Source organism: Trichoderma virens, assembly GCF_000170995.1.
Source record: "Trichoderma virens Gv29-8 chromosome Unknown TRIVIscaffold_87, whole genome shotgun sequence".
Taxonomy (NCBI): Eukaryota; Fungi; Ascomycota; class Sordariomycetes; order Hypocreales; family Hypocreaceae; genus Trichoderma; species Trichoderma virens.
This window is the reverse complement of record NW_014013662.1, coordinates 1173301-1185158: the sequence shown is the minus strand read 5'-3', so window position 1 is coordinate 1185158 and position 11858 is coordinate 1173301. Positions and strand designations below refer to the sequence as shown.

The 11858-nt window shown below is 52.0% G+C and overlaps 3 protein-coding genes across 3 annotated transcripts; 2 read left to right on the top strand and 1 right to left on the bottom strand.

The window, feature by feature from the left end:
• Window positions 1-1417: 1417 nt before the first annotated feature.
• On the top strand, window positions 1418-4925 carry TRIVIDRAFT_173058 (uncharacterized protein; the record flags this gene model as incomplete). The annotated part of the gene is made up of 3 exons (XM_014096941.1): window positions 1418-1500; window positions 1803-2839; window positions 2901-4925. The coding sequence occupies 2 exons, from the start codon at window positions 1930-1932 to the stop codon at window positions 4817-4819; spliced, it is 2829 nt and encodes a 942-aa protein (XP_013952416.1).
• Window positions 4926-5160: 235 nt separating this feature from the next.
• TRIVIDRAFT_4983 (uncharacterized protein) lies at window positions 5161-6231 on the bottom strand (the record flags this gene model as incomplete). Its single annotated transcript, XM_014096536.1, has 1 exon — window positions 5161-6231. A coding segment is annotated over one exon (1071 nt), but the record flags the coding sequence as incomplete, so codon positions are not given.
• A 476-nt stretch (window positions 6232-6707) lies between these two features.
• Window positions 6708-11703, top strand: TRIVIDRAFT_159356 (uncharacterized protein; the record flags this gene model as incomplete). Its single annotated transcript, XM_014096940.1, has 7 exons — window positions 6708-6752; window positions 6805-6938; window positions 7020-8166; window positions 8251-8337; window positions 8568-8885; window positions 8941-10483; window positions 10616-11703. The coding sequence occupies 7 exons, from the start codon at window positions 6708-6710 to the stop codon at window positions 11701-11703; spliced, it is 4362 nt and encodes a 1453-aa protein (XP_013952415.1).
• Between the last annotated feature and the right edge of the window lie 155 nt (window positions 11704-11858).

The window sequence follows — 11858 nt, the reverse complement described above, 5'->3', positions numbered from 1 at the left end:
ATCTCGTAACATCCTGATTAAGAGCGTTGACTCTTGAACTTGACGGCTTCATCCTAATCCAGGACATCTATCATCAAGGTGGTTTTACTAGGCACTTAAAGACGCGCTTCCACGCGCGAACCGACGACCAGTCCGGCGGTTAAAACTAGTATGGCACTGAAAACTTATTATTTGACCAAGCAAGACTAGACAGTCGATTGCATGTATTATAATTGGTGAGGGTATTGCAGAATTTTGCTTGCTCCACCAAAGTTTGGCGCATCTCGATCTCATCAGCCAATGCCAATTATGGCTCGTTGAGCGACTGTGGCGTCTGACTGTAGTACGAGCCCACAGAGTGAAGTTCCGAGGAAACAAACAGGTTTGGAATGCGGAAGAAAATAGGTACCTGTAATACTCCGGTATTATCCAAGCAGAAATACATACATGTATGGTGTGACGGCGCCACGTCGCATATTCTGCACAGGGGTATGATTTCATACTACAGCCAGCCGCTCAGCCATTTACAGCTCTACGGCACATGTAAGGGCATCGCATCATTGGAGCGCTGCAGGCTGAATCACCTGCAGCTCCAGGCTCAGATGTCGGCTCAATCCTTCAGTTTGGACGGTAGGATCTGTCTATTAGAGCGTGCTGTCGTTTAAGGGTGCATATATGCAGAGCAACGCACACGGCACACGGCCCGACCAATCGAGAGGCAGCCCAACAGAGTCGTCGATTGAGCACTTGGCGGCTTTACTGGCGGTGAGTTGGTGATTGATGCTGTTTGACGGAATCCAGACAGCTTTAGTCGTCTGTAGCGCATTAGCATTAGTTTTACAGGTCAGCCGATTTGATTTCTGGCCGAGCAAGTGATCTCGGTGGTGGGGTTGCTGAGCTACTAGTGACGCAATCAGGGATGAGAGACGATTGCAAGCGATGAGCTCTGGACGAAGCTGAGGAGTGAAAGGGCCAGTATACTGTACACAGATATTGCGTCGATTTAATGTACCCGACTAGATACAGCACCTACACACACCACTGCAGTACTTATCAAATCACGCAGTGTCTGTTGATAAACAAACCAGCCGAGCTGAACGAGTCACATCTGTCAACCAGCGCCCTGTCTCGTTTCTTGCTTTAACCGTGGCTCAAGTCGTGTGGTGGCGTAGAGGGGTTGTGGGATTACGGTGCGGCTGACGGCGACACCACACGGTGAGTCCGGCTGCTCGAGGCGGGGTGACTCACCAATTACGAGCTGGGAATACAGTGCGGACCCGGCACATGTGCGATGCGCTATCGGTTGCCAGAATTAGCGCACAGGCCTCCCCAATCGCGGCGCTGGTATAGATAAGCTGTTCAAGGCACCTTGCCCAGGGCAGCATCGCAGACTCTGATCAATCCCAACATATCGTATCGACATCTGTCTTTTTTCCTGTTGCTAGAATCCGATACACTGCTATAGTTACAGTATAGCATCCCGAGGAATTCTGTAGCGATTCCCCGAGACAACCGCAATTGGTAAGTTGGGCCCCTTGCCAGTGACACCTCTGTGGCCATGCAAGCCAGACCAGACAACACAGTCAGGATGACTGGCTCGACCGCGGCGGCTCGTTGCCCAGTAATTAATTGTCTGCATGCAATTAATTGGCATCGTGTGAGGGGCTGCTTGTTGCCACAGCCCAAAGACGGCCCTCAATGGGCTCGTTGGGTTTCGCTTCAGGCCCCTTTGTGTTGCAGCCTTAGTCCTGTGACATCCCACCTCTGCCTTCGCTCGTGCTGTGAAAAGGGTCAAAGCTGACGCCTTCGTGGCAACTCTCCAGAACAACTTTTGAATCGAAACCTCGCTTGAATATTTAAATCGCATAAAAAAAATAATACAACAATTGACATATCTTTCCCCCCTTCCGACTTCGTTCCGCATCTACATCTTTAAATGATCTGCACACTATGACGGCACCGACGATGCAGCAACCAGTCATCCCTCCTCGTCCGTCCAAGAGCCCGGCCAAGGACCTCTTGGCCGCCACCTCTACTCCTCTGGTGCCGCCGCGACCGACCAACAAGCGCATTGACCGCTCAAAGTCTCCCAACCCCGATCGATTCGCCCAGTCGCCTTTTGCCGATGGCCTCATAAGCCCTCTTGCGGCTCAGTTCAGCCCAAGTGACGGCAATGACGGGATTCTTGATCACCACGAGAGCGTGGCGATGCCCTCTGTTGGCGAAGAAGGCCTGGAATACAGCGTCATCACCTCTGAGCTTCAGGGAGAGGGCACTGAGGACGCAGAACAGACTCGCTCCGTCGCCCAGGACCTCAAGCTGCACGCCCCCAAGCCGTCCTTGCCAGCTTCGAGTGCTAAAGAGCGACTCATGACCGTCACTCGTACTGATTCGGACAAGGCAGCCTCCTTTGGCATTGGAAAGCCTGGACACCTTGAGGGACGATCGGTCTCCCGAAATGGCCTGAAGAAAAAGTCTAGCACAAGCTTCTCCACCACCAGCGAGCAAGATCACCAGCTAGATGACGAGCATGGTATCCCCGAAATTGGCCAGCGAGTTCCCATGAATCCCCATCTGGGAGACGTCCAAGCACCATCGCCTGCCCCGACCTCGGACGGAAACGGCAAGCATCATACTCGCAAGCACAGCTCCCGTGGCCTCCCCCCTGGAAGCTACGGAATGCACGGCCATGGTGTCGAGTCGCAAGACGAGCTTGACAAGGCCTACTACAAGAAGCATCCCGAATTGTTGCAGAGAGAGCATCACACTCCGCTGCACGATCGCCAGAATGACTTTGCCATGAGCAGCAATGATCTCAACAAGCTGGTTCGAGAAACAGCCAAGCGTAGATCTGGCATAGGTTGGTGTAGACTTGCTTTCTTTGTAGACTATCATGAGTTTTGGCTAATGTATAAGTGTAGATTTCAATGAATATGAGGGAACCCCCCATGACGAGGTTGCGTTCCAAGCTCATGAGGAGTATGCCAGCCGTATGGCCACTCCGCGCCCTGTCTCTATTGTGTTAGACGGAGGTGCTCCGCTGGAAGACCCCGGAGCGTCTGAAGATAAGCCCATCCATGTAGACGATCCTAAGCATCCAGAGCAATACTCTTATGGTGCCGAGAGCCCCGTTGAGACCCACGGGCATGATTTTGAAGCGCCAATCCTTGCTGCGGACGAGATCGAGAAGGATGTTCAGCGACCTGCACAGCATCCGGCCATTCGCCCACACCTTGACCGCAATAGCAGCTCGTATGATGGCACAAGCCGCCCGACTAGTCGCCCAAGCAGCCGCCCGACGAGTATCTACAACTCTCTCTCTCTCAACGACTTTGACCATACTCCACTGGAAGATGTGCGAGAGTACGAGCCTCTGTTCCCTGATGAGGCCGCAAAGAAGGAGGAAGAAGAGAAGCGTCAGAGCAAAGACGGATCCAAAGCACGCCATTACTTCCCCAGTAAAGACGTTTGGGAGGATGCGCCAACCAGCGTTCATTACACGGCCGAGGTATCAACCCCTGATAATGCGGAAGAGGAGACGGAGGAAGACCAGCAGCGAAGGAAGTCGTCGGCGCACCATGAAAACCGTCCTATGACTCCGGCGCAGATGTTCGCCTTGCAGCAAGAACAGCTCGCGGAGAAAGAGGCAAATGGGAAAAAGCACAACTTCTTGCCCATTCTGGAACACAAGCCCCCGTCTTGGGTGGATCACCAACCCCATCTGAAGACTGGTAAACCGAACCGGTTTCCAAGCAAGGATGTGTGGGAAGACGCTCCAGAGAGTCTAATGTATGAGGCCGAGGTTGAGGAAAAGCCAAAGGATGAGAAGAAGCCTGAAGTCCCCGCTCGACCCTCCAAGAAGTTGACTGAATTGCTATCACACAAGCCTGCCGTTCCTGAACGGCCAAAGTCAAGGCCACAAGTTGGGGCTGCCAGTGAAGATGCGGCCAAGCCGGTGATACCTATTAGGCCCGTAAAGAAGGCTTCGGGTGACTCAAAGGACGGGGACGCCCCCAAGCCGAAGCCTCCAGTTCCATCTCGCCCTGCCGGTGGCAAGATCGCCGCTTTGCAAGCTGGATTCATGAGCGACCTGAACAAGCGCCTGCAGCTTGGGCCTCAGCCTTCAAAGAAGGAAGAGGCGGAGAAGCCCGAACCTGCAGAGGAAAAGGAGAAGGTTCCGCTGTCCGATGCTAGAAAAAGTCGGGCTAGAGGACCGCAGCGCCGTGCCCCAACCCAGAGCTCGGCTCCAGCTCCCGCCGCGGCTGCGACGAAGGAAGCCACGCCTGCTTCACTCTCTATTTCCCTGCCACAGACAATTTGGAACATTGATCCTGAACATGGTGGTGTTCATGTTGCCTCTGATTCTCTTGAGCCCCCTTCAAAGGAAGCTTCTGAAACCGTAGTGGAATCAGAAAAGCTACTACCACAGCCAACAGAGAATGAGAAGCCCGCTGAATCAGAAAAGCCTAAAGCGGAAGAGGAGAAGGAACCAGAGCCTCCTGTGCAGCCGGTAGAATCGGAAGTCCCCAAGGAATCCGCAGAGCCTGCAGCATCTGAGACGGTGCTGGCGCCAGAGCCTGTGGTGCCGGAGCCTGTGGCTGAACCCGAAGAAACCAAGGTCCTCGAAAGCGCCAAAGAGCCTGAAAAGGTCGAGGAACCTGAGGAGACCAAGGAGACTGCAGAACCTGAGAAGCCAGAGGAAATCGCAAAGTCAGATGAGCCTGTGAAGGAAGAAACCATTGCGGCGAACACGGCTGGGGAGAGCATCTTGGAGGCGAAGGTAGAGCAGAAGGGCGATGAGATAGAGCCGGTGGAGGTGAAAGATGAGGTAAAGGCTTAGAGTAGTTGTCTTGATTGCGGCTGACACTGGGTGTTTGTGCATGACTGTACCGTTGGGGCTTGTTTCATTTGGTCTATCTGGTAATATATCTGGACCTTTTTCCGTTAGTCTCGAAGCATATATCTTGCACATTATACATCTTGCTATCAAGCTGTATATCTCCTCTGTTGGCTTTAATGCTACAATCATTTTCATCTGTCCCGATGGTGTAAATCAAGGAATTAAATACTCCATTGTTTGAGATGTGTACCTCTAATAAAACAGACATATAATACATGATGGATTTGGAAATAGGAACATGCCCAATTGACAGCTTCCTACTTCCTGCTCCATGAGCTTCTCTCCTGATCTGCGCCGCCACGCTCCCTCTCCAGAAGACGGTCAAACTCCCGCTGCGCCTGCTCCCTGGCCTGGCCCCTTTCCTCGTCAGCCTTGGAAAAAGAATAGCTGTCCCGGGAGACTTGGGCGCTTGAGTCGGCCTCTGAGCCCCAGCCGCCTCCGGATTGGGGCTTTTCCCACGTCTTTCGGTCTTGCTGGGCGGATGGCTGGTATTGCGCTTGCTGGCGGATCCGGTCCCATGCTGATCCGCTGCTGATGTTTGAAGTGTCTGAGCTATTTCTCGATGAGGGAGCGACGGGTGAAGCATCGTCAAAGTCATCTGATATATGAGAGTCCCATGAATCGGATCGCTGCGGGGGCTGTGGTGATGGAGTGGGATTGCGATACGAGGTCCAAGAGGACTGTGCTGGAGTGCTCTGGCTCTGTTGTTCAGGCTCTCTATATTGACTCACGTTCTCCTGCTGCGCCGCTGATTCCCACGTATCGTTGATCTGCTCGCGGTGGTCTGGGTTGCCTCCTAGCAAAGTTGCGCCTTGAGACTTTCCGTCATGCAAGAGCGATCGCAGCCTTGGATCGCGCTCCATCTCTGAACGCTGCCGCATAAAGTTTGCGCCCTGGAAGACTGGCTCTCCGAGAACCCACAGAGTTCCGTAGTAGGCGGCAAAGCGGGCGCTGTGCCACATGAACTTGAGGCCCGGGCTGCCTCCGATGGGGCTGAAGCGCTTGAACTCGGGAGTGAAGAAGGGGAACCGCCATATCCTGCGGCCTCGGTACGTCATGTACGCTGCAAACCCCGTCATGGCCCATTTCCACGCAAGCAAGTTGTGCACGCTAGACAGGAAGTGCTCCGTGAGAGCTTGGGTTTCCGAGTCCTCAAAGGGCCGGTTGTTCACGGCGGCCAGCGAGACCACGGTTGACTCTGCCAGCGCCAGCGTCTGGGCCTTTCCGAAGCCACGGAACTGCGCATAGAATGGGGCTTCATAGTTCTGGAAGAGGCGTTGAATCTGCTCGTGGATCTGAGGCTCGAATTGCTGGCGGTTCGTTATGGCTCGCTGGCGACGCTCCTCCATGGCTGCTCTGGCATTGCGGATGTACTCGGACCGGCTCATGTTCTTGAAGTCGGGATTCCGGTTGCCGCCGTCGCCGCCATTGCTGCTGTTGCCTCCTGAATCATCCATGATAGTCTCAATGTCTCTGTTTCTGTTTATTTAATCAACAAGGCAATGTGAAAATGGAATTCAATGTCTTGTAAGCTGCAACCCCGCGAATGCGAGCTATCGAGCCACATATGAAGCCGTTGAAGCACTGTGACGCAAGACATTGCAAGGGACCTACAGCTTTATCGATAAGCCCACCCACGTGACCGTGTCATTAAGCTTCATGTTTCTACAGTAATGGCGCCGCGACGCGTTTCATGGCGCGCTCAGACACTCTGCCCTTGTAATTGTGCAGCGGATTGTCACTCCCAAGCGTCTAAATTTTGCGAGAGACGGACAATGCACGACTAGACGCCTCTCAATGTAAGGCTCTAGTTACAGTCTCGCCAAACATGCCGCTCCAGAAGTCGTATTCTGAGCGGATTGGGCTACCGAGAGTATGTTTACTTTTGATGTTTTGTTATGATAGGTTGCTTACATGCGCTGCAGCAACGCTCACCTTGGCAGCGGTCTCACAGCCACCCAAACAATTTGCAGGCCCCCAACTCGAAGAATCTGATTCCCATCTCCGAAGTGACGAAGAAAAAGCTCAACAAATTTCTTTACCAGGACTCGAAGGATGGGTCTCCAGCAAACCAGGGCGTAGATGGGAGGGGCACTGGCTCAACCTCAGCGTCCAACACAGAAACGCCCTCCAACTTGAGGATGATTGGAAATAGTGCCACTCCGGTGACTCGGTTGAACTGGAGCGACCTCCTCGAGCCATGCAGCCAAGTCGAGGAGGATACCAACGCTTCTCCCAGCGAAAAGCTGCTGTGGAATAACAAGCAGGATCCGAATGCATTCGCCACCATTTCGCCGATGATGCCCCGCAAAGGCAGAAAGAGAGCCAGGAGCTCTTCGCCGATCTCTTCGCCCCCCACCGAGAGAATTACGACGCCGACGGTCAATGTCAAGAAACTCGCCAAAGCGTTGAAGGTGCCTCACCCAGACCCGACTCTGGAACTGTGGGATCGCTATTCGCTGAACGGGCCAGAGGGACAGTCTGCCGTCACTGGTGTGACGAATCCCATCCTGGCTCAGTTGATGGTATCATCATCTCCGAGACCGTACAAAAATCAGACTGCGCAGGTGGACCAGGGGGACCTGCGCCGGGCCGCTAGCTGTGGGTTCAGTTGGCCCAAGAGGAGGAGGGTTGAAAAGTCCAAGTCTGGCAGCCAGAGTAGCACTGGTCAGCGAGAGCTAGAGGCTGCGTCCAAGTCGTCTCTCGTCACAGCATTGCTGGACTCAGTCACGAGTAGTATTCACGACCAGAACCCGGATGAAGACACTGATATTGGCGCAATGGATTCACCATCTCTTAAGAAGAGACAAGCTGCACCCCAGAAGAACAACTCCCCGTCGAGAAACTCAAGACGCCGATTGCCAAGTCCAAATATCTCGGACTACGGCGATGATGATGATCTTGATGATGAGTTCTTGATGCTCGAAGAAACCTTGCAGGCATCCCAGGCGTCTCAGGCAATCCGGGCATCTCAAGTGGCAGAGTCTACTACAACGGTCAATGGAAGTACACAGAGACTAGAGAAAGAAGAGAAGCAGGGATTGGGGAAGAAGTCAGCCGTGGATGAATTTGACGATTTCGATGACGACATCTTCGACGGCGCAGATGATTTGCTGGAGCGGTTAGAGAACAAGACGCCAGTGCCAGTGAGGAGGATACAAAGGGCAGCGAAGCCATCCCCGAAAAGGAAAACCACCAAGAAGCAAGTTGATCTGGATGACGAGTTCGACGATGTCTTTGACGGGGATGTCGACTTTGAAGCAGTTGAATACGCTGCGACTCAAGCGGTCCAGCAGCGGAACTCTGCCTCAACAGCTGTATGTGAGGAAGCTATCCCGAAAGAAACCATGCTAAGTGTAGGCCAGAACAAGAAAATCAAGACTATTCAGCGATATTTAGTAACCAGTGTCTTAGACGGTGAATACGTCGATCAATACAACCGCACATGTCCGGAAAAGGTATGCTGGATCAACGATTACTCGGAGTTATAACACCTGCTGATTCGAATTAGATCTTATTGATTCAAGCAGACGGCTCCAAGACTTCGCGGACTGTACAGCTGCGAGGTTCTTGGTTCGACACACCGGCGCACCCTGGCTCCTACGTCCATGTTATTGGGGAATTTTCACTAAAAGGACAGTGCGTTGTGGACGATGCCCAGAATCTCTTGATCCTGCACCCTGACCAGCTGGTGTCCGCAACTGTTGTGGCCGATTCTTTTGGCTGTATGCGACGAGCAGTTCTCCAAGATCGAGTCAAGGCCACCAGCGAAGCCTCTCCCCCTCTAGTCTACGGAACGATGCTTCACGAAATCTTCCAGGAAGCATTACTCGCCAACAAGTTTGATCTCCCTTCCCTAGCCCAGTTGATTGATAAAAACATCGAGAAGCATATCGAGGATTTGTATACGATTAAAGTTGGGGTTGCGGCTGCGAAAGAACATCTCCAATCAAAAATGACGGAGCTCAGCTACTGGGCTAGGAGCTTTGTTGCTCCTCAACCACAAGTAAGATGAGAACAGTATGCTACTTTGTGTATTCTGGATGCTAATATCTATCAAGGCTGATGCCATCGTCGAAGGAAGAAATGGCGATAGAGCTACTATTGCCGTTAGAAAGCTCCTTGACGTAGAGGAGCATGTCTGGTCGCCTATGTATGGGCTGAAAGGAAATATCGACGCAACTGTCGAAGTCGCAATGACAGATGGCAAACAGAGCCAAGTGTTAACTGTACCGTTCGAGGTCAAGACTGGCAAACATGCCAACAGCAACCACATGGCGCAGACGGCCCTCTACACCCTACTATTGTCAGACCGCTACGATATTGATATTGCTTATGGCATCTTATACTATATGGAGACGTCCAAAACGATGCGAATTCCAGCTATTAGACATGAACTTCGACACATGGTTATGCAGCGAAATCAACTGGCATGTTATATCCGGGAGCGAAGCGTCCAGCTGCCTCCCATGTTGAAGAGCAAGCACATGTGTGGAAAGTGTTATGCAAAAACTTCCTGTTTCATCTATCATCGGCTAGCAGATGATGGTAACGGAGAATCCAGTGGCATGAATGAGAAGTTTGACGAGGTCATAAAGCATTTAACGCCGAAACATCAAGACTTTTTCATCAAGTGGGAGAATCTGCTGACAAAAGAAGAAAAAGAAGGGCAGAAGACTAAAAGAGAACTTTGGACGATGACAAGCACTGAGCGAGAGAAAAAATCACGTTGCTTTTCTGATGTCATCATTGAAGAAGGATCTGCGTCGGTCGACGAGGATAATCCACGGATTAATCGATACCACTACACCTTTATCAAGCGCGAGCCTCCGCCCAACTTTACGTTTATCGGATCAGAGTTGACGGTTGGCGAGCCGGTTGTCGTATCAGACGAAGAAGGCCATTATGCTTTGGCGATTGGCTACATCACTTCTGTTCGAAAGCAGAGGATAAGTGTTGCGGTGGACCGACGGTTACACAATGCCCGGATCCGACAGCCTGGATTTGATGAAGCCAACAATCAGGTTTTCGCCAGCATTATGGAAGTTGCGCCGGAGGGCGCATCCGTTGATCAAAGCCAAGGGAAAATCAAGGAGCCGCCCATTAGATACCGCCTTGATCAGGACGAGTTCAGCAATGGCATGGCCACTGTGAGAAACAACTTGATCCAGATGATGGCAAATGACGTGCCGGCCGCGGTGCAGATTCGCAACTTGATTGTCGACCTGATTCCTCCTAGATTCAAAACAGTAGCAACTCAGTACACTGTTACAGACGGGGAGAACTTGAACGTCGATCAGCAACGAGCAATCGAAAAGGTCATGAGCGCGCAAGATTATGCGCTTGTGCTGGGAATGCCTGGCACCGGAAAGACTACTACCATTGCTCACATCATCAAGGCTCTTGTTTCACAAAACAAGACAGTGTTACTGACATCACATACGCACACTGCTGTTGACAATATCCTCCTCAAGCTCAAGTCGGATAAAATCCCTATTCTCCGACTTGGTGCCCCTGCCAAGGTTCATCCCGAAGTTCAAGACTTTGTACACCTTGCGGGCCAGCCGAAGAAGACATTTGAGGAGATTAAGGAAGCTTGGCACGGTACCCCAATTGTCGCCACAACTTGCTTGGGAATTAATCACCAAGTCTTCTTGGAGCGCTCTTTTGACTACTGCATCGTAGATGAGGCATCACAGATTACCTTGCCCATCTGCGCCGGCCCAATTCGACTAGCAAGGACGTTTGTTTTGGTGGGAGACCATAACCAGCTACCTCCGGTCGTGAAGAATGAGGAAGCTCGGCAGGGCGGCTTAGATGTCAGCCTCTTCAAGCTGCTATCTGATACGCACCCGCAGTCCGTCGTCAATCTAGAACACCAGTACCGTATGTGCGAAGACATTATGACTCTCAGCAACACCCTTATCTACAACGGCAGGCTTCGCTGTGGGACGGAGTCTTTACGCAAGAAGAAGCTTCATATTCCCAGCATGGAGTCTCTTAGACAGCGCCATCATGACTCAACAACGATACATCGTTCTGGGGCGACTGGTTCGTTTTGTACCGGGCCCGCCCCTTCGCGATGCTGGCTTTACGATCTCTTGGATGCTGAAGCTCGCGTTCGATTTGTTGACACTGACACAATTCGTCCCTCCGTCCGAGAAGAGGCTCAAGGCAAGCGTATCATCAACTCAGCTGAAGGACAAGTCGTCTCGCAGCTAGTCGAAAGCTTGCTCACTGTGGGCGTTCCAGCCACTGAGATTGGTGTCATGACACACTACCGCGCACAGTTACACCTCCTGAAAGATAAACTGAAGCATTTTCCTGGCGTGGAAATGCACACAACAGATCGCTTTCAGGGGCGAGACAAGGAAGTCATTGTGTTGAGCCTGGTGCGGAGCAACGAGGCGTGTAATATTGGAGATTTGCTCAAGGATTGGCGACGTATCAACGTGGCGTTTACACGTGCAAAGACGAAGCTTCTCGTTGTCGGAAGCATGAACACCCTCAAGGGAAGCGGAGATGAAAATATGCTGAGCAAATTCATCTCGCTGATGGATGATCGTGACTGGATATATCACTTGCCGGATAATGCGCTTCAGAGCCACTGCTTTGAAGATTTGAGCACACAACTTACTGGCGCAACGCAGCGGACACCCCGAAGGTCACCAAAGCGGCCGACGAAGTCGAGTCCCACTTCGTTTAAGGACAAGGAGAACAAGAAGCCGTCGCCGAGAAGAGCAAGGATGGGGGAGGCGATGCTACTCAAGGGGAAGCTGATTACGCGGGATATACTGAATGAAATGACCAATGGCGCATATTGAAATTGAGATGGGGGTTTTTTTTCTTGCATGTTTGTCTGCCGGGTGGCGGGATTGATTATGGATTTTTATATTTGTTGGAGGCGCGTGATTATGAAGTCATAGGATATTTGTAAAGCAAGGATAACGGGGCATTGCATTCAGGGTATTATTCTGTC